The sequence below is a fragment of the Diachasma alloeum genome, unplaced genomic scaffold, assembly GCF_001412515.2.
Source record: "Diachasma alloeum isolate Michigan unplaced genomic scaffold, Dall2.0 Dall_scaffold_00176, whole genome shotgun sequence".
NCBI classification, from domain to species: domain Eukaryota; kingdom Metazoa; phylum Arthropoda; class Insecta; order Hymenoptera; family Braconidae; genus Diachasma; species Diachasma alloeum.
This window is the reverse complement of record NW_021680342.1, coordinates 3042193-3062682: the sequence shown is the minus strand read 5'-3', so window position 1 is coordinate 3062682 and position 20490 is coordinate 3042193. Positions and strand designations below refer to the sequence as shown.

Here is a 20490-nt window from a genome sequence, read left to right as displayed (position 1 = left end):
CTGCTGATGAGATTTGGGTGATATACTGATATATGTGTAATAAACTCGACATTTATTTCGAACGTTTTCGTAGCACCTTCAGACAACTCCGATAAATATTTCGAATGGCGAGTGAAATGCATTGAATTTTCAGTGAGTTTTGAATTTCACTGAGAATTCAATGAAGTTTCACATTTTGATGTGATGCGGGGAGAAGATGAGATTTCCTGAAATTACTTGAATCTTCAATCAAAATTTGAGTACCGTCAGTGACCCAGTCATGGAACTTTTAAGAAATGAGGCCCAGTTATGGAATCGTAGTGTTTTCAAGAACTTAGAAGTATTGTTGAATGGATTTTTTTGGATTTAGAGAAAGTATACAGCCCACAGCTTCCATTTAACTTCGTTCATCATGAGAAATTTGTGGCTAAATGTAATGATGATTCCATAATCGGTATTACGGACATTATTCAGTATCAAATAACGATAAATTCACAATTATTTGGGAATTCAAGAGAGTTAGCCTTCTGCAGGTAAAGGGGCACTTTTCCCACGAGTGTGGGATGCTATTTCTGTCGTGAATTGGCAAACTAAGATAAGCGTATTGTTTTAAAAAAAAAGTATTTTTGAAAAAAATGCAATTATCCTGGTTTACCAATTTACGACAGATTTGTTATCTCAATGCGTGAGAAGTTTTGCGCACGCGAATTTTGCGTAAAATGCCATTATTACTGGACGCACTAGTTAAAGAATTGATTTTTGACGAACCTAAGGTAATCAAATTTATGATATCCCTTGGATCCAACAATATTCATGAAAAAATTATCACAACATTTTTAAGTAAGCAATTCCAAAACTGAAAGAATAGAACAACAAATTCTTTTATCTTTGCCAACATTTCGGACACTCAAAGTGTCCTTCATCAGGTCATTTATTTATTCTTACATTCAACCCATGATTTCTCAGGGGTTGTTACAGAAAAATCAGCAGCGAAGCGCTAAAACGAGTCGATTTAGCCCTTAGCTGAGTTTTCGAGAAATATCTCCGAATCTAAGAGAGATAACGAAATTTTCGTAATGACCTTTTTGACAAAAATTTTGCCATCTCCCTTAGCTTTCGAGATATTCATTGAAAACTGGGCAATAGTCAAAATCGACTTGAGTCGTTTTCCCGCTTCGCTATTAAAATTGTACCGAAGAAAGGATAGAGATGGAAATTTAACAGCAAACAGCCACATTTCAGAGTTCCTGTAGTTAAGCAGCTGTACACGACGACCACCTTCAAGTAAGATTATCTCCTTCTACCACTCCACTCCCGCTATTCTCCCTCTCAATAAAAAAAAATAGTAATAAAAACTCTAGCATCTGCATGGATTTACATTTTCTTTTATTGATAACACGTGGAAACGTTTAATTCACTTAAATCTCATACTCTTTCATTCTCAAAAATGTTTTGCTCTCTCAATATTATTCTGTTAAATTTTATTCATCTTCACAATGATCACGGGATTCCACCTTCTATACACAATTAGAAACGCAGTTAAGTTTTTGTTCATGTGTGTCGATTTTGTGTTGAATTTTCAAAGCAATGGTAAAGCGAGTCGAAGAATGAAGTAGCATGTTACGACTCATTGTCATTTTTAGCAATCCTCCCTGTTAGCATCAAATATCATCCTCCTTAATAGTTAGATTGATGGATAGTAATGTTTATTTAGTTCATATTTGTACAAAAAGAGACGAGAGGGAGCCGTGCGTGTTAATGTTTGGCGCGAGAGTACATTTACGGTATTTACACATATATAAGGCAGCATTTATTTTTTATTCTCTTCATAATTCACTCATTGAACCAGAACAAGATTTTCCTTCAGTTGTGCAGAGATCACTTTGTTTATTTCGTTTCAATGTAGCTAATGTTTTGAAAGAAAGAGGAAATTGAGTTTCGATTGTTACAAATTTCTCGGAGATTCGTGGATTTTCGAGAATTAAAAATCATCTGGAGATCCTTTGATCACATAAAACTCATGTTTATTCAGCAGGGAACATGAATGATAAAAGTATTCACTGAAATCAGGTATTCGGGCAATTTTTACAAGTAGTTTTTTCCATTTTCATCGAACTCCACGATTTTTCAGAGTTTGATACTTTGATACTTTGCGTCGGTCATCCCCTATTCCAATGAAATTTTTCGACATAGCAGTTGTGAAACCACGTGCACTTCCCATTGATCGAAAATCGCTCTTCATTGATTGAGAAAATCATCCTCAAGGATTAATTACGCAATCAAATAAGTCCCTTGTACAAATGTAGACCCTAAACTTAAGAGCACTCTCGCACACGCACCCACTACATTATTTGCACGTTTTTAATTTTTTTCCCAATTTCCATTTTTTGTCAAAAATTATCTCCTTCTCTAAGAATGCCTCGCGTGTTTTATTCCCAAAGCAATTTGAATTTTTCATGTGTTCTCTAATTATGTTTTTCGTCGTCATGCCCATAAAAATTATTTGAATTCTATCCAGAGAACGATGTTCTCCGTTATCTTGAAATTTCATTAAAAATCATTTTTACACATCCACCGGTCGACGGACGGAGGATCGACCGATCCCACCGGCCAGGCTCTGATAATTAATTAAAAATGGTGGCGCACGTGATATATTATATAAAAATATGAATGTGACCGCGACCCATTTACGTGGTTCACGCTAAGCCTCTTGGACATCTATTTTAATTTTTCTTATTTTTTTGTCACTCTCAATCAACTTCATTAGTTTCTCCATATCAATTAATCATCGATTGAATTTCCATAAAATGTTTATTCATTTTATCCTCTTTCAATAAAATCACACGTTCGAGAATGCCGACCTGCGTTCCCCACCGATTTTATTAATTCTCATTAGCATCTCGCATTCTATCCTCAATTTTCCTCATAATAATATTCAATTACCTCATTAATAATATTCATTAATTCTATCTTAATAATTAATAATTAATAGTAACAATGGGGTCGTTGCCGATCCTTATTTTTTACAAGTAACTACCGTAGGTCACTAAATCCCATCGGCTATTACTGCACTAAGAAATGTTTTATCATCCTTCCCCCCCCCTTGTTTATCTTCATTACAACTGGACACGCAGAACGTCTCGTCTCTTGTATTAATTCATTTTTTAAGTCAATTTATAAATTATTTATTACACATATTAGTCTGCAGTAATCATTCATTGTTAAAAGCACTTTTTCAAACTCAAGTAAAATATCCTCTTACTCCCATTCACCGATTTTAAACTTTTCTCATCATTTTTCTCAATTTTTTCATCATAATAATATGGTTTTTTGCGTTCGGCATCGACAATGAAGTCGCGTGTTCAAGCATATATCCTTACATATATCTTACATACGATCCACATCGTTTTTCCTCATCTGAAAACACACGTTCTGAGGCCTTACATTTGTTTCTTCATATTTCAGTTTTCCGTGAAATGAAAATTAACGTGATAATGAGAAAATCAATGAAATTAGTGGGAATAGAAGAGAACACAGTTGAGAAAAGTGAGATGTAAAGGTAAGATTCCTGGGCCGTGGCTCAAAACGGAAGACTAAATAATTCAGTGTTATCGTAAACTCGTTTTTAATGGCAATAAAATAAGAAACAGTACAATAATAATAATATAGCAATAATAATAATAATATTTCAATTAGTTGTTCTTGTTGCATAACACCAGCTCATTGTACGAATGCATACCAACTGTTGTTTTTAATTAACGTAATCATCTGTTCATTTATTTTTTATTCATTAAAATTTTTTTTTGCAACTAATTTTATGATTCTCATCAATTTTTATCACCTCTTACCCGCCAATTTGGTAATTATTAATAGATATTAGCGATAATGATGAAGAATAATGATACTATAATTCATAATTATTTATTTTCAGTTATTAATCTCTTCAACTAAAAAACAAAAAGGTCCCTTTCTATAATTCCCCCTCGTATTCAGTTTCTCCCATCAGTCGATATTTTCATTCCTATTACGTGACTTGAGATGAACAGAGATATAATAAACGCTTGTACAATTGTTGAGAAATACGAAAAAAAAGAGAGTTGCAGAAGAAGTGAATTCTTCGTGTGAGAGGCTGTTTGCGTTCATAATGTCCATTCCAACGAGTTTATCGTCACAAGTTTGTTTTTCTAGATTATCTTTTATTTATCTGCTTCCACTTTATTTATTTTCTTCAATTTTCAATCGTTATGACTCGTTTCCTCACGGAAATGCCAAATGCCGTCGTTGATGTGCAAAGCCGCGCGTTATGCCTCAAAATTACAGTTATTTTAATTTGTGAGTAAAACGGATGGATAATAACCAACAACTGTGGATGCGCAGCAGTAGAGATGTATGCAGTTTGGGTATATATTAGCTTGAGTGAACGTGCGTGACTGCTTTCCGCACGTTTCACGTAAAAGATGATTTATTAATGATTACATATACGAAAACATTTTATAGAGAGATGTAGAACATTTTTTGGAAAATTCTGGTGCATCTCTATTGAAAATTCTATTCCTTTTTCCATCCATTCTATTAAAAAGGAAAAATTGTTCTGTAGAAGCTATTTTATAAACAAAACAATGGAATTTGATCTTTCTAAAAGACTTATTCGATGGAGATATTTTCTGGAGAAATTCATCGACAGAAATTTTTTAATTTTTTTTCACTCATTTTTCCTCTCTCATGAACAAAATCAAACAAAAAAAGTTGGGAAAGTTAGGCTAAAGAATTTTCTATAAAAAATATCCCAATAGAATAAGATGCATAGAAAAATGACATTCTAATGATTTCTTCAAATAAAATATTCTTTTGTATATTTGTGTTGAGAAAAAAGTGCAGAAAGACTGTTGAATTTTTCAATAAAATCAGAAAAACTTTTTCGATTTTTTAATAGAAATACAATCGAATTTTCTAGAAAATGCGGTCACTTTTCCTATAACATTTTTTTCCAGTTACCTCTTAAATTCAGTATTTTTGCTTGATTGAATGATCCGATTGAGGATTGCGTGAGGGAATTCGATGTGAAAGAGAGGAACGAAAAATTCTGAATGAGGTCGTGAACCCATCTACAACTTCGCGATGAAAAAAAAGAACCCAATACCCAAGGCTTTTTACAACCTTCTGAAAACCAGTCACGCACATTCACGTATTTCCCCCCCTTTTACGTTCAACTTATATCCCAATTGTCTATGAGGAACAAAGGAAATGTATGAAGGGCGTGAACGTTCGTAATGGACATGAAGAATTGATTTCACGAAAAGAAAGTGTTTTTCACTTTAAAATGAGAGTAAAAAATGGCAAGGCCAGTGTAGCTTTCCGTTGCCCAAAAAATCCTCAGGGGTAAAACGGGGCAATAGATTTTCAAAACTATTTCGCTTGAAACTTGTAAACTCATTCGAACATTTCTGTTGGTGTTGATTTGTTCAACATCTTGTTGCGACCCAATGGGTTGTTGCAATTAAATTGTAGTTTATATTGTTTTCGATTTACCGTTGATCAACACACACGCGCGACATTGCTAGTAATTGTTCAGATTTTCATTTGCCATTGACCTGCAGTTACGATCGACGAAGTTGAGCAAAGTGGTGGAATTTAATGGTTCTCTTACTCGACCACCTTCAGCACCTTGCCGATGGCAATTGTTTTATCTGGAACAAGTAATTAAAGGATTTTAATTAGATGCATTCGATGGTGAGAAAACATTTTGAAGGCTTTAGGGTGATTTTATAGTGCATTTGTAGCCCTTGATGGATGAAATTCAATGATTTTGTTTGAAATTCTCAACTAAAAGGGTTTTATGATATTCTCAAAATTCCTCCACTTCACCATAAGCAACTATTTTATGTGAAAGAAACAGTGATCGAAGTGCGATTGAATACATTCCCTTGGAAATAAAAGTTTAGAAATTTTTTTAATAACTCACTATTAAATTCAGCAAAAATACATACGGAAAAAATAATAGAAAAATTTACCACTTCTTCAAGAAATTGGATTGGATTTGTAAGAGAATTCTTAGACATGAATGTTCCAAGTTTTTTTCGTAGATGTAATTGTGAGAAACAAATAAAAATACAGCAGAAAAAACTCAAAAAATTTATGCTCAAGAATTCTTATAGAAAAATAAAAATCTATTGACCTTTTTTTTCTCAAATGCCCATAAAAAATAGCGAAGTAAAATTGTATGATCTTCAATACAATTTCAGTAGAGCTTCAATAGAATTTCTTTTTCATACATAAGATAATGACGAAACTAAATGCATTCCATTGTTTGTTGAGAGTAAAAAAAATCTTGAGAGGTTTTTCTAAAATTTCGTAATGAGTTCGTAAAAAGTGATAAGTGGAATTTAATAGTTCTGTTAGTCATCTATTTATCTAGAACACAAGTTATTTTAGAATAAAATGCAACAGGAGATATTCCGTCACATTTGCCCTCAAATTAACTCGTTAACAAGATAATTGCTGTTTCATTTTCAGTTAATTAATATTTACTCAATACATAGGGAAGAAATCACTTGAGAAAACATGTTGCACTCGAAAGAAACCCAATAATAGAAAGGATTATAGTTAATATAATTATAATACTCACTCTCGTCTCTGAGGGTGAATCGTCCCATTTGTGGAAATAGTTTGAATTTTTCAAGGCAAATAACTCCAGCACACTCTATTCTCATAATAGCAACCTGATCCTGCTTGACGAACCTCGGTCGCGTTTTACTATATTCACCAGTTTTCTTATCAACAAGACATATAAGTGCCTTGACAGTAACTTCCTCGGCTGCGCAGTGAATGTGCATGACTGCACTGTAACCAGCGCAGATGATACTCTTGTGTTCTAATATGACAACCTGGGCGTCGAATGTCTTCCCAGTTTTGATGGGATTATTGCCGTCACAAAGGACAAAACCGGGACTCACGTCTTCCTCCTCTATTCCCTTTAGTTTTATTTTCACGTTCTCACCAGGTCCAACAGACGTGACTTCTTCGTCATCAGACCATAGTTGATCTACAATTACTGCTGTCTGCAAGGTGTTATTATGGGTTTAATGAATGTTAGAACATTTTTGTAAAATTTAGAAAATTTAGTAGGTAAAGGGAAGTCTTTTGACATTTTTTCCCTAAAGTCACTCCAATTAATTGATAAAGCTTTATTGAATGCTTTATTATCTCCATAATGAGTGATTTTAGGAGGAAATGTGAAATAATATTTTTTCAGTATTTTTTCGTAAAGTCACTCGTTTCTGAGATAAATTAACAATTTGGTAGTGAAGTCGTGAGACTAAATAAATCAAGTCGATTGATAGTGTCTTCTTAAATATTTCATCAATCAATTCAAGTGAGTAATTTGGAGAGAAAATATGGAGACATTTTTATTGTAAATTTCCCCAGCTACAAAAACAGGTCCCTTTCTCTCAAAATCACCAGTATTCATTACTGAATTTAAATAGATGGAGTTATATAACTTGATGAGATTAATTACCCTGTTTGGCATGACTAATAATGCTTGTCCCTTCCTCGCCTCCCCCGCCTCGACTTTCCCCATGACGACCGTCCCCATGTCCTTATACTTATCAACAATTGGCATGATAAATGGTCCATTACTCTTACGATTTAACGACGGCAGAGAATCGATGAATGTAATGAAAGGTAGGCCCGTGTACCATGTACATAGTGACTCTGGAATAGGATCCTTCAATCCAATTCCTAATTGTCCCGATACCGGCATAAATGTGAGATCTTTAGCTGGATTGAATCCTAATTTGCGTAGATAAGGCAGAATTTTATCTCTGCACTCGTTGTATCTCTTCTCATCCCACTCGACAGTTGGATCGTCCATTTTATTAACTAGTACTACAAGATGCTTAACACCAGCTGTTTTAGCGAGCATAGCGTGCTCTCTCGTCTGTCCACCCCTGTCAAAGCCAGTCTCAAATTCGCCCTTTCTAGCTGATATAACGAGCACAGCAAGGTCAGCCTGTGCAGCACCACCAATCATATTTGGTACAAAACTCTTGTGTCCTGGTGCATCCAAAATAGTGAAGTGCTTTCTCTCAGTTTCAAAGTACGCTCTGCCAACTTCAACTGTCTTTCCCTTCTCTCTCTCCTCTTGGTTGGTATCTAGAGCCCAACTCAAGTACCACGTCTCTCGGCTCCTCTCTTTAGCCTCTCTCTCGTATTTCTCGAGTGTTCTCTTGTCTACCATACCTGTTAGAGCCATTATTTGACCGCCAATTGTTGATTTACCAGCGTCTAAACACATTAATTATGTGTGAAATCGTTTGTTGTATTTAATCACTTGTATACAGTCTGGCACGTGTGAAAAAATTCAATGGAAATATCAAGACATCATTTTTTTCTGATTCTGTGGGTATTCTTTCCCTGGAAATCCTTGGGTATAAATTTTTTATGCTTTCAATTGTATTTAGTTTGGTTTCTCGTTAAAAAATACCAAAAAAATAGATGAGAATGAAGTGTATAAAAAAAATCAACATCTGCTGAATTTTTCTGTCTGTATTTGTGGAAAAATTACGTGACAAAATTTCAATTTAAAATTTCTACAAAAGGGTTTTCTATTAAATTTTTTTACACGTGAAATGTGACTTTTGCTCATTCATTAATTAATTTTCTATAGAATTTTCTCTGCATCAATTCAATCGGAATCATAAACAGAAATTAGCAAAAAAATTGATTCAATTCTTAATTGAATTTTACTAGAATTTCAATACAATTCCAATAAAATTCCTACCAAGTAGTTTAATGAACAAGTTCATTTGTGAATTAATTAATCTCTCGAGTTTTCTCTGCGTTAATAGTTACAACCCCCAAATTATCATTACTTTAAACACTGCATTCCCCCAAATCCCAGAATCTCTTTCCACTCACCGACATGTCCAATAAAAACAACATTGACGTGTTCCTTTTTACTTTTAGTATCCTCTGTTACTTTGACTGGTTTCTTTTTAGTTACTTTCACAACCGCTTCTTCATCCTCCTCGATATCAGCCTGTTACAAAAATAAATCGTCAGAATAAGTTCTCCCCAGAGTGACGTTGGGCTCATCAGTGATGATAACATACTTCTTCATTCTCTGGTGTTAGTAATGGATCACCATCGACAGCAGCTTCTTCCCAGGAGTCGGCGGGCTGATGCTCAGGGCTGCTGTTGCTGGCCTCAGGATCAGTGACACTGGGCGGAGGTGCTCCCCCGCCTGCGGGTGGCTCGTCCATCCTGTTGCTGACAGGATCGGGTGGCAGAGCTGGTACAGTTGCAGCTGCAATTAAAAAAGACCCATCACCATTCGTCTCAATTGGCTGCATCAAAAATTGTTTTTTCCCTTCAAAAAAACTCGAAATATCTCCAGAACCATCGACTCAACCAAAAAACGTCACAGGAACTTTTTGTAGAAAATTAAATTTCCCACAAAAAATCTCTCTTGACTTTTTCCGATAAACCCACGAGTTTCGGAGCTACAGCGATTTTCCTCGGGAATCAACCCAATTTTTTCAGCACCCTGCTTCAATCAGAACAAAACCAAGCGAAAAAACATCAATTTGCAAATTTGGCACAGTTTCAACCATGCTCGAATGTCGAAGCAGATGCAAGTGGGTCTCTACAGGTCCACAAATCTCACACGCACACGAGACACAAGCTAGACCGAAGTGTTATCTCCATATGGCACCTCCCAGTGTCACAGGCCCTAATTAATCCCCAAGTGCATCATCCGAAGAACAATGAGAAAGTAATCACGAAAAAGAACTGGATGTAACCAGCTGGATACAACCGCCTGGCATTCTATTTCTGTATCCTATCAGCATATTCCAGAATAAACCGAAAGAGCGTATCTAGCGTGTCGTAACCCCTGGAAAGTAGCCTCGAGACATTCCCCATTCCTCCCGCAACAGATGTCTCCTTCCCCAGGAGTGATTAATCCCGAGAGACTGCAGCAAATCGAAAAATCGTTGGTGATGGGAGAATTCTGGGGAACTTCAGACTCTCTCGAGTTTAAAAACCCCAAACGTTTTAAAACGCATTGGTAACGCGACACGAGAGCATTGGAAGATTCCAAAACTGGACATAACCAGCTGTATCATCGTCATTCAGGTTATCAGTGTATACCAGAGGGCGACGTGTGGAAAGAATGGGGTTATAGACGTGCAATGCCTGCAGGGGAACGAGCGTGTGGCGTAAAAAAAACAAGGACTTGATCCAAACATAATGGGAGAAAAAATAAATGAATTGAATGCATCTTGAGCCATGCAAAATACGAAATTGTGAATTTAATTGTCTAACCATGGTGAGTCTCGGGTGGTACAAAGGTGGTCACGGCGACATCAGCAGTATTGGTATCACCAATTGGCGTTTCGCCTGTAGTATTCCCGGTACTGTTATCCACACAACTGTCGTCAACACTCGTTGGCAAACTCGTTGATGTTTTATCAGGTATTGTATTTATGCAGAAGGAAGGCACAAATTCCGCTGCATTAACGTTCAATGTTGAAAATTTACCCTCGATAAATTTACTGTCGGCAGTTGTCGTATCACCATTGTCCGCCTGCTGTTCCCACGAGTCCGGTGCTACGTTGTTCGCCATATTTATCAGTGTTTTAACGTAATCAGTGGTACACTTACTATTTTATTCACAATGTTATGGTTATTTAAACTGTATGTGTACGTATATTGTGATTTTAGGGATTATTAGAAATAGCTTTGATAGGTTTTTTTCTCTTTAATCTTTACTTTAAAAAAATAATTATTATATCCCTGGGTTAATAGCCGCGCACACTGCACACGCGTATGGTACGTCCGCGTGCGGTCCCCGTGGTCCGTTTCAATCGCTACTGCTGCCTCTAGTTGCTTCACTCCACCACCGGAAGTTCACTGCTCCAATCAGTTTCACTACTCGGGTCTGAATTTACTTTAGGCTATTTTTCCCTCGATCGTTTCTCATTTTTTGGTAAAAAAAGAATGTTTTTGCAAGTAATTCCTGCTGTCGATTTTTTTGTAATCTTTTACTCCAATCGAATTTCGATTTTTATCTTCTCCACTTGCGCCTTATTTTCGTGTTTTTTTTTCAAATTTTATTTTTGTTTGGTTTCTTGCAGTTGACTAGTTGTAAAAAAGTCGAGATCTATCCCTCAGAAATTGTATTTGGATTTTTAGTTTATGATGGAAACGGCAATTAATTAGTTGGTTTTTCGAGATTGCATTGTTTATTTGCTATTGCGGGGGTTTTTTATGAGTTCGTGTTGGAAGAATTTGGATGACACATCTGAAAAATTTTGATATGACAACTGGAGTCAGTGTTGTCATTCCGTTTCATTCACAGTTGCTTCCGCATAAATTCGTCATCACTCCCCTCTCTCTTTCCATCTGGCATTGTTGTAGCGCTGTCTCAGTTTACTTTGGGGGAGTTGGCTGAGCCAATGAGGGATGACACGTGCTTGCAGATTCTCAACAATAAATTACTGGAGCACACGTTTCGGAGCAAACATTGTTGACATTGCAAATGAGGGAATGGCAATGAACTAAATGTTCGTGGGTGAAACGGATGAAGTCGAGTTGAGGAGTAACTTGGGGTTTTATTCATTGAATTGAATGTAAGTTGGAGAAACTAATTTTGTGTTATGTTCGTATGTGAGGGTGTGAATAAGTTGTGAGCAGTTGTCAAGATGTTTTGAACATCTTGTTTAGTTGACAGTAGTGTTGAGTATTGAATGGAACAAGACATACAGTGGCTTGTTTGACGATTATTGTAGGAATTTCAAGATGAACTGGAGGACTACCTTAAGGTTATGTGCCACCGGCAAATCGATCCTGAGATATGAGCGGAGATTTTACACGAATAGGAACATTCTCACGCTTCATGACAGGGGTATGTTCCAGGAGATGTTTCCAGAAACTGCTGGGTATGTTATCCATATTAATCACACTCATCTATTTTATGTTATGTGAATAACTCGAAATTTAAGGATGTTTATCCATTTTCTTAATTTTTAAAACTTAATTTTTGCATGTTCGTGGAGAATTGTGTATTTTTTTTTTTATAATGATGAGGGAACATGAGATCAACATTTTATTTAAAATTAAATGAGCAAATTGTTTCTGCCACAAGTGCTCTTATGGGATTTATCTTCAAGTTGATGATTCACCTACTGGAAGACTCCAAAAATGAAAACAAAATTAAGGAGAATGTGCGGAAATATTGTAAATCCAATGGCCAAGGAAAAACCTGGGGTATCCAGGCAAATTTTCATGATATTTGAAACTTTAAACCCCATTCAAACGCATGGTAACGCCTACATTCGTTGTATATTCTCTACTTTATTTTTAAATAGTCAACGTGGTGAATTGAAATTTTTATCAACGTGAAGGGTCTAAATTAGGGCTATGCAAAAATTTTGGAACACGTCATATGACGGTGACATGATTAACATGGCCGTTAATTCCAAATAGATCATGAGGTCACTCTAAATGGCAATAAAAATGTCACATTTTTCCAAGTTCCACAATGACTTCTCAATTTTATGTCATTCTTTATGACGTAGATTCAATATGAAAGTTGCATTCGATCTGAATACTATTGACAATGCCAAACCACTCAAATTATGACGAAAAAATATGACATCACATGATTGTCATAAATTTCTCATATGACAAAAACAAAAATGACGAAAAATAGTAAAATAATTGATAATCTAAATTTTCAATTGATGATGAATTAAATATTTAACAATATGGAGCTGTAAATTTTCTATTAAGTAAATAATTCTACATTTCTTACACGCAATTTTCGATTATCCACATCATCAATATTCCTAACAAAATTTCTGATTAATAAATGATTCGGAATTTGAATATTTAAATTGATGATTACTTCAATAATTAAAATTGAAGAGCTGAAATTTAAGAGTGATATTAACGAGTTGACTACTTAATAATTTAACGGTAATTATAATTTATGGATCTGGCTACCTCTGCTAAAAATTGGACCCCCATAACTCCACGGAGCAGACTAATCATCAAAATCCCCATAATAGCATTTAATTTCCAGTCCCGAAATGAAAGCCCTGCTAGTGGGCTCCCCCCAATCAGCTTACGCGGGTTTCGACCCGACAGCTGACAGCCTCCACGTGGGAAACCTCCTAGTCCTCATGAACCTATTGCATTGGCAACGAGGGGGGCACCAAGTGATCGTTCTCCTGGGGGGAGCAACGGGGCAGATCGGGGACCCCAGTCACCGAACGAAAGAGAGGGATGAAATTAACGTTGCAGTGATGGAGCAGAATATCAAGGGGATCAGAGCGAACATAGAGACTATTTTCAAGCATCACAACGCTCATTTCTGGAGCGATAAACATAACGAGCCCCTGAAGCCCCCGATTATCCTGAATAACTTGAACTGGTACAAAGACCTGAATGTCATCCAGTTCATCAGAGGCGTTGGGAAGCACTTCAGACTGGGGACAATGATGGGAAGGAGTTCTGTCCAGTCCAGATTGAATTCAGAAGGCGGAATGAGCTTCACTGAGTTCAGTTACCAGGTCTTCCAGGGCTTCGACTGGCTGTACCTATTCAACAACTACAAGTGTCGGTTTCAAATAGGTGGGAGTGATCAGATGGGGAACATCATGTCTGGGCATGATCTCGTCAGGAAATCCACGGGGCAGCAGGTCTTTGGGCTGACTCTGCCTCTGATCACTGCTGAGGGTGGGAAGAAATTCGGGAAATCCGTGGGAAATGCTGTCTGGCTTTCCCCGGAGAAATCATCGCCTTTCAATCTTTATCAGTTCTTCATTAGGACGAGGGATTCCGATGTCGAGAATTTCCTGAAACTCTTTACGTTCCTGGACTTGAAGACAATTGCGGATATCATGAAGAAGTTTAATGAGGCACCTGAGAAGAGAGAAGCACAGAGAATTTTGGCGGAAAATGTTACCCTGTTGGTTCATGGAGGTAAAGAATTCGTATGGATTAATAAGTTTAATTTACGGTTTTAGGAATATTTTTTGGGGCTGATTGTGCATTGAGAGAAAAACGAACAAGTTTTGTTTGAACAACAAAAATCGAAAGCTGAAAATGACCAAAAGCTCAAATGGTCACTTGCAATTTTTTTTTCGTTCAAAGAAAAGTGGTTTCAGAAAATATTTTTATTTCCTCTCAATGTGATAATCGTTTCTTCTTCGAATTCCCTCTTATGGAGATAATTTGTGATTAAAAAGATGTGCAAAATCTACTTATTGTGCAAGGTTTTAGCTCTTGGCTATTCAATCGTTTATCAATTGTCTTTTATCTTGAGAAAGAATGACTTTAAAATTTATAGAAAAAATGTGTGACTCAGCAAGTGTTTAATTTGCGTCCTTTGCTTGCAGAGGAAGGCCTCAGCGCAGCCAACCACGCCTCTGCACTCCTCTACGACAACTCCCTCGACTCCCTCTCAAAAATGAGTGTCGATGAGATTCTAAATGTCTTCGAGGGTGCCAAAGTATCAGAGCTACCCCCAGAGCCAGGGATCACCACCTACGGACTCGCCATGAAGATAAACTGCTTCAAAACGGACAGAGACGCCCAGAGAATCATCTCAGCCGGTGGATTTTACATTAACCACAGTAAAATCATGAATGTGAACGAAGTTATTACTCCTGGCATTCACATCCTGCCGAATAATACGACGTTGGTGAGAGTGGGAAAGAAAACGTACCACGTTGTGAGGTGGTTGATGTAATGATTCTATGTTAAATTGTAATTTATTTTGAGTAATTAAACGTGTTACAAAAATCATGAGGCTTGAATTGTTAAGATAATTTTCCTGATGTCCTCCTTCAGGTGGGGAAAATCTCGATTGGTTTCCTCCATTATTTCTGACAACTGAATATTCGTGGCCCTCTGTTTCTCTAGTTCATCGTTCAATGCCGTCTCGGATTTGAAGAGCATTTTGTATTGCCCATCGCGAACTTTTTGGAGCATTCGCACTTTTCTTTGCTTCCTAACTAAACATTCGAGTTTCTGGAAATAATTTGAAAGTTATCTTTTGTTACAAATTGACTTTTGAAATTTTTAATGAAGACTCAATTCAATAAGTTTTCTAGAGAATTGAGTAGTATTGCCATTTCAAGGTCTATGTGACAATGAAAATTATTGAAAATTATGGCAATTCAATTGAATGTGATATTTGAAAATTCAAGCTCTCACATGGAAACCTGAATTTTGCTGAATTTCTAAGACGAATAAGAAATTTCAGGAACGATTTCACTTCAAATTGAAATGAAATCCGCAATTATTCAAGTTTCAAAACATTGGTATTTAAATTTTAAAACATTCTAACACTATATGACGTTTTGGAGCTCACATGGTGTTTTAAGAGTTCCCCCTCAGAAATCTGTCGATCAATGTCAGGAATTGCGTCCTGATAAGACTTGAGAAGCGTTCGCTTCTCGTCGATTTCTGCTTGAAGCTTTGCTCGAGCTGTTTTTATATCTCCAAGAGTGTTCTCCATGGTCTTAGTGTCCTATAAAATTCATCATCAACTAATTCCCGAATTCAATTGATGCATTACGAATTAAGGAATTAATTAAAATCTCACTTTGATCACTTGTTTAATCTTCATTCTTCGATCGTCCATCCTCTTCTGCATCATCACCCTCTTATTATGAATTCCCTTCGGATTCTTCTTCTCCCTCGCCAAAGCCCCATCGATGATAACTTCCCTCCTGGCAATGCAGTACTCCATATCCCTGATCATTTTTTCCTGCACCTTTCTCAGATGGGACAGCCTCATCTCCATCTTGTGGATCTCACTCTTCATAATCGCAATATCCCCCCCAGTATTTCGTTCCTCCTTGATAACCCTGGACGTCTCCACAGCCAATTTCATTTTCTTCTCCCAAGAAAAATACTCGCGATGAGCGTCACAGAGTCTCTCCTCGAGCGTCACCTTCTCCTCCTTCAGCTCCTTTATCTCAGTCTGGAGCCTGACTAATTCAACTTCAGCCTCCTTCAGGGTTTTCACGTATTCATCCTGAGTGATGAAATTTTTATCCAGGAGATTGTTCCGCAGTTCTTTTCTCTCGGCTAAGAGGCTGTTGGTTCTCAGCAATCTCTGGCGGAGCTCCTTCATTCGCCTATCGATTTTATCCTCGTCCTTCTTCTCCTTCTCCAGTGCGTACTCCAGCTTCAGGTTTTTCTGCTCCATTATCGTTATTTGCCTGCTCAATCGGCTGAGCTCTTGGAGCTGCGTGTTTCTCTCTTGACTGAGATTCACCATGTTTCCTTCTTGACGCAACCAGTATTTCTGGGACTCTTGGTTTTTCAAGTCCAGCTCCTCGATCCTTTTCTCGAGGGAGGCGATCTTTAGGTCCTGGGTGGTCATGTCTAGTGCTCCGCCTGATCTGGTTATCTAGAATAATATGAATCGAATCATAATGCAAAATTATTGGATTTCGATTCTTACGATTTTATGAAATTCATCTCTCAAACTATTTGACAAAATTACAATTTCGTGGAGAATTTGATGGGAATTTCCAGGATAACGACATTGAATTCGATTTGAGGAAGAAAATCAAGAAATTTTAAATTTCACAGAAAATTGTATAAAATTAGAAGTTGATTCTAGGACAGTTTTTCCCCGGACAAAATCTCCCCGGACAAAATCTCCCCGAAAAAGAATTTCCCCGGATAAAATCTCCCTGAAAAAGGAATTTGCGATTAGGAAACCGGATCCGGCCAAAATAAATATAACGATAATGCTCAATTAAAGGGGTTTTATCACTGAATCACACAATAGAACACATGAAATTATCGAGTCTTTAGCCTCAATGAAATTACAAAAGAATTAAATTCATAGGAATTGTTATTTGCGGAAAATTTACCCCTCAGAAGACTCGTTGAAAGGAATTTTTTCGAGGAAATTTCGCAAAAAGCAATTGTCCGGAGAGATTTTGTCCGGGGAAATTTTTTTCAGGGAGATTTTGTCCGGAGAAAAACTGTCCGACTACCGTCTAAACTGAGCTCAATTGAATTTTCTCCTTGTTAGTTATGAATATCCCGAGATAAATGAGAAAGATCTATTTTTCAATACAAGCAAATGAATTATTACCATTAACATTGCAACATTCAACGCGACAGGCTACTCACTTCATAAAAAAGTTTCAAAATTAATGCAAATACCTCCGCAATATCTCTATTCAAATCCGCTATTTTCTTCTGTTTCTTCTCGATGCTCAACTCGGACCTCTCTATCTGCATTTTCAATTTATTCAACTCCTTCTCCTTGAGGATATTCCCCTTACTCAGCTCTTCCAAATCCTCCTTCTCAGTTGCAACAAAATTCTTCATTTTCTCCAACTCCAACAAATTTCTCCCATAATGGTTCTCAGTTTGCAGCATTGTCAGCTCGAATTGATTGACCGTTTCCTTCGCTTCGCGTACGATTTTATTGAGATACACAGCAGTCTTGTCATGCGTAACTTTATCGCTCAATTTCGTTATAAGTTCCTCCTCGATAGCGGTCTTCTCGTTGCCCAGTGTCTCCAGCTCTTTATCCAGACTCCTTTCTTCATTTTTGAGTTCTTGAAATTCCTGGAGAACAATAGAATCAGATGCAGTTGTGATATCACGTTACCTGGAGTATTGTTAATAATTCATTACGAAAGACGCTGCGTCGTAATCGGCCTCGGTTTTCTCGAGCATTTTCGCAACGTCAAGTGTTTTGTACTCCAAAACATCGGCCTTATCCTTTTCCATTCCCATAGCCGACTGATTACATCTGATGTCCTCTTCCAATCTAGTCTGCAGCCCCGTTAATTTCTCGTTGGTCTCCATCTCTCTCGCGGTATCTTTCTTAGTCTTCTCGATTCGAACTTGAAGGGTCTTGAACGACTCTCGTATTTTACTGCAAAAGGAAAATTGGCTCAAAAAGTTTAGAAATCGATTCACTTGATAATGAAGTTTTGGAGAATAGACCGCAATCTGAAGAAAATGGGAAACCTAATCTTAGAACCTTTCTCGCAGCTTTTATCTCGCGGTTACAGAAAAGCTCTTTATACAAATTTGACTGCTTCTCTTAAACTCAGACACGAACTCATTAATTTTATTCCACGAGTCTTTAATGAATGACTTTGAATCTATAAGAGATAGTGAAAGTCTTATGAGGACCTTTTTCTTCAGCCTGTGGTGAATTAAAAAACTCAGGGAATCTTAGGGGATTTATAACAATAAAGTTGATTAAATCGTAGAAAAAGATGATGTTCCGCTGAATTATCTTAGCGTCCTCCGGCTCTCGACTTCATCTACCTAGCGGCGGCTTAAATTCACCTTAGTGTTCGTAAGTTTTTAATTGATTCAGAATGCAAGTGATAAATCCCAGGATTAAAATCCTGAATAAAAACAACTAGAGTTAGTGTCGTTGACCATTTGATCAATGTTTTTCAATTTCTTTTATTCTTATGAAGCTGTTCATTTGCCTACGGGCCTTCATAAAAATTTCGCTATCTCTTTACGTTCGATATTCGTAAAAAAGGGTTTGAGTCACTTCCCCCAATTGTTTAAGGGTGAATGGGGCGGAATAGACCCTTCAGGATTTTTTGGAAGCTCAATAATTCATTGATTTGTTAATTAAATTGCACAATTCTCGTTCCATCGAACGTAGGATTCTTTCCTTTTGCGAGGAGCCTACCCCGATCGCAACTGATAAATTTTCCAGAGTTATGAACACCGAAAAAATTGTGAAAAGAATTCATTTGGCCCCATCCTCCTCTATACCTCCTCTCCGCCGATAATTCCTCAGTAATCTTATCCCTCTGCAGAATATTCGCCACAACTCGATTCCAAGCCGTCAGAAGTCCCTTCCTCTCTCTCTGCAGAGCCCCAAGATCAGCGTCGGCATCTGAAATGGTCTGTCCAACCACTATTTTATCCTGGCTCTTGGCCTCCTGTTGCCTCCGCAGATCCTCAATCTCCCTCTCCAATTTCCAAATCTCCTCGCTCAACTTCAGGAGAAGATAGTCCTCCTGCTGCTTCTGGCGAATCAGCTCTCTCTGCACGCTCGCATCCTTCTCGGACATTCTCTTCGCGATGGTCAAGTGGTGCGACACCTCCTCCTCGAACTCCTCGAAGCGTTTGCATCGGGAGGATAAACTCTCCATCTCCCTCGATAACTCTTCGACTCTCCGGCGCTCCTCATCCGCCTCTTGACGGGTTTTGTTACGCAGCTCCTTTTTCTCTTTGAGTCGGTGCTGTTTTTCTTCTCGGGAGTTCTTCAAGTCTTCCAAGGAGATCGCGTATTTTTCTATTGAAGTTTGCTGACGAGATATTTCTCGCTGGGCTTCGTACATCTCCATTCCTTTTTCCTCGCGCTTTCTTGACGCTTCTTTATTCGCCGCTTGCTGTGAAATTAATGTAGATTGCGAGGTTTTCAATCGGGGATCATTAATATTACATTTTCATCACTTGTGCGTAAGTGAAATTTTACGCACGCGGAGAGAAATTTTTTAGAAAAATTCGAGTGCTAGCAGGGAAAAGAGACGCAAAGTGACGGCCAGGAAAAAATTCCAGTGACAGCACTAGAAATTTTATTGGGGAAAACGTGAATTTTTCCCCTTATTTCTGTGAAAATTTATTTATTTCTGTGAAAACATGAATTTTTCCCCGTATTTCTGTGAAAATTTCACTGAAATCCCCAGAAATTTTACCAGAAATACTAAGAAATTTCACCTTAGCAGCACTAGAATTTTTCACAGTCGGTGGATTGTGATTTTTTCCAGTACTCGTACTCGAATTTTTCTAGAAAATTTCCGTGCACGCCCGGCGTGCGCCAAATCCCCGTTTCCTGTAATGAAATGTAAAGAAGAGTCTATAATAAACGCGCGTCATTCGTTTACGTCGCGTTGCAATAAATACAGATATATTATAGTATATTAGAGTACAAGAGCATGAATTTGGTTTTCGACGAATGTGAAGTTTACAGGCCGAGTCGAAGACGAGGTCTGTACTCATATTCGTTGAAAACGAAATTTATGCCCGAGTGGTCTATAAGTTGTCATGTTCAGAATAAAGATTACTTTTTTAATGACTAATCCATGAAAAAGGTGATAATCCCTAAAAATCGCCGCCTTCAATGATTTCATAAATCTTCATAAAAAAAAATCAGTGTCATCAAATTGGTCGGGGAATTCTTACGAGTTCAGCAATCTCCGCAGACAATCTCTCCTCAACTCGAAGCAGATGACTCCTCAAAGCGTCTTGAAATCTCCTCATGAGGGGGTCGTCAGGATCCAGAACTTTGAGGAACCGCTTTTTATTTTCGTTCATCTCTGAACTCTCACTCTCCCTCCAACTCTTGAATTTCAGTGGATCGACATCGCGCTGGGGCACATCCGGGTCCACCGTAGAAGTCATTTTATCAATTGAATGAGGAAAACCTTGAGCTTTTGCGTAAAACACTTCTGCATTTATCGAAAGTTGATTTTAGGTTGAAGCGAG

The 20490-nt window shown here is 37.4% G+C and overlaps 3 protein-coding genes across 6 annotated transcripts; 1 reads left to right on the top strand and 2 right to left on the bottom strand.

The window, feature by feature from the left end:
• Positions 1-4894: 4894 nt before the first annotated feature.
• LOC107035504 (eukaryotic peptide chain release factor GTP-binding subunit ERF3A) lies at positions 4895-10835 on the bottom strand. 2 transcript variants are annotated; one of them, XM_015252943.1, is made up of 6 exons: positions 10306-10835; positions 9093-9286; positions 8899-9019; positions 7496-8265; positions 6605-7037; positions 4895-5666 (listed from the first exon to the last, which is right to left on the bottom strand). In XM_015252943.1, exons 1-6 carry the CDS (start codon positions 10604-10606, stop codon positions 5623-5625), a joined length of 1863 nt encoding a protein of 620 aa, XP_015108429.1. In that variant the 5' UTR covers positions 10607-10835; the 3' UTR covers positions 4895-5622. The 2 variants fall into 2 exon arrangements, with proteins under 2 accessions (XP_015108429.1, XP_015108438.1); XM_015252952.1 differs by having other exon boundaries at positions 10522-10835.
• LOC107035522 (tyrosine--tRNA ligase, mitochondrial) lies at positions 10381-14796 on the top strand. 3 transcript variants are annotated; one of them, XM_015252990.1, is made up of 5 exons: positions 10381-10455; positions 11401-11612; positions 11772-11921; positions 13067-13968; positions 14385-14796. In XM_015252990.1, coding segments are annotated over exons 2-5 (1407 nt in total). In that variant the 5' UTR covers positions 10381-10455; positions 11401-11610; the 3' UTR covers positions 14738-14796. The 3 variants fall into 3 exon arrangements, with proteins under 3 accessions (XP_015108476.1, XP_015108489.1, XP_015108484.1); XM_015252998.1 differs by lacking the exon at positions 10381-10455 and adding an exon at positions 10927-10969; XM_015253003.1 differs by having other exon boundaries at positions 11401-11921.
• LOC107035513 (coiled-coil domain-containing protein 40) lies at positions 14741-20406 on the bottom strand. Its single transcript, XM_015252975.2, has 7 exons — positions 20188-20406; positions 18772-19439; positions 17659-17902; positions 17179-17589; positions 15596-16408; positions 15362-15520; positions 14741-15018 (listed from the first exon to the last, which is right to left on the bottom strand). Exons 1-7 carry the CDS (start codon positions 20404-20406, stop codon positions 14791-14793), a joined length of 2742 nt encoding a protein of 913 aa, XP_015108461.2. The 3' UTR covers positions 14741-14790.
• Positions 20407-20490: the final 84 nt, after the last annotated feature.

What these genes read in the sequence shown, in the direction of transcription:
- LOC107035504 (XM_015252943.1), bottom strand. Translation starts at nt 10,606, where the DNA reads ATGGCGAACAACGTAGCACCGGACTCGTGGGAACAGCAGGCGGACAAT. An exon ending in ACCACCCGAGACTCACCATG is followed by an intron (nt 9,287 to 10,305) that starts GTTAGACAATTA and finishes TTTTAATTGCAG; the next exon opens with CTGCAACTGTACCAGCTCTG. An exon ending in ATTCACCCTCAGAGACGAGA is followed by an intron (nt 5,667 to 6,604) that starts GTGAGTATTATA and finishes TACTTGTTCCAG; the next exon opens with ATAAAACAATTGCCATCGGC.
- LOC107035522 (XM_015252990.1), top strand. An exon ending in ATGTTTCCAGAAACTGCTGG is followed by an intron (nt 11,922 to 13,066) that starts GTATGTTATCCA and finishes TTTAATTTCCAG; the next exon opens with TCCCGAAATGAAAGCCCTGC. An exon ending in TACCCTGTTGGTTCATGGAG is followed by an intron (nt 13,969 to 14,384) that starts GTAAAGAATTCG and finishes CTTTGCTTGCAG; the next exon opens with AGGAAGGCCTCAGCGCAGCC.
- LOC107035513 (XM_015252975.2), bottom strand. Translation starts at nt 20,406, where the DNA reads ATGACTTCTACGGTGGACCCGGATGTGCCCCAGCGCGATGTCGATCCA. An exon ending in CTGCGGAGATTGCTGAACTC is followed by an intron (nt 19,440 to 20,187) that starts GTAAGAATTCCC and finishes AAATGTAATATT; the next exon opens with AATGATCCCCGATTGAAAAC. An exon ending in GAATTATCGGCGGAGAGGAG is followed by an intron (nt 17,903 to 18,771) that starts GTATAGAGGAGG and finishes TTCCTTTTGCAG; the next exon opens with TAAAATACGAGAGTCGTTCA.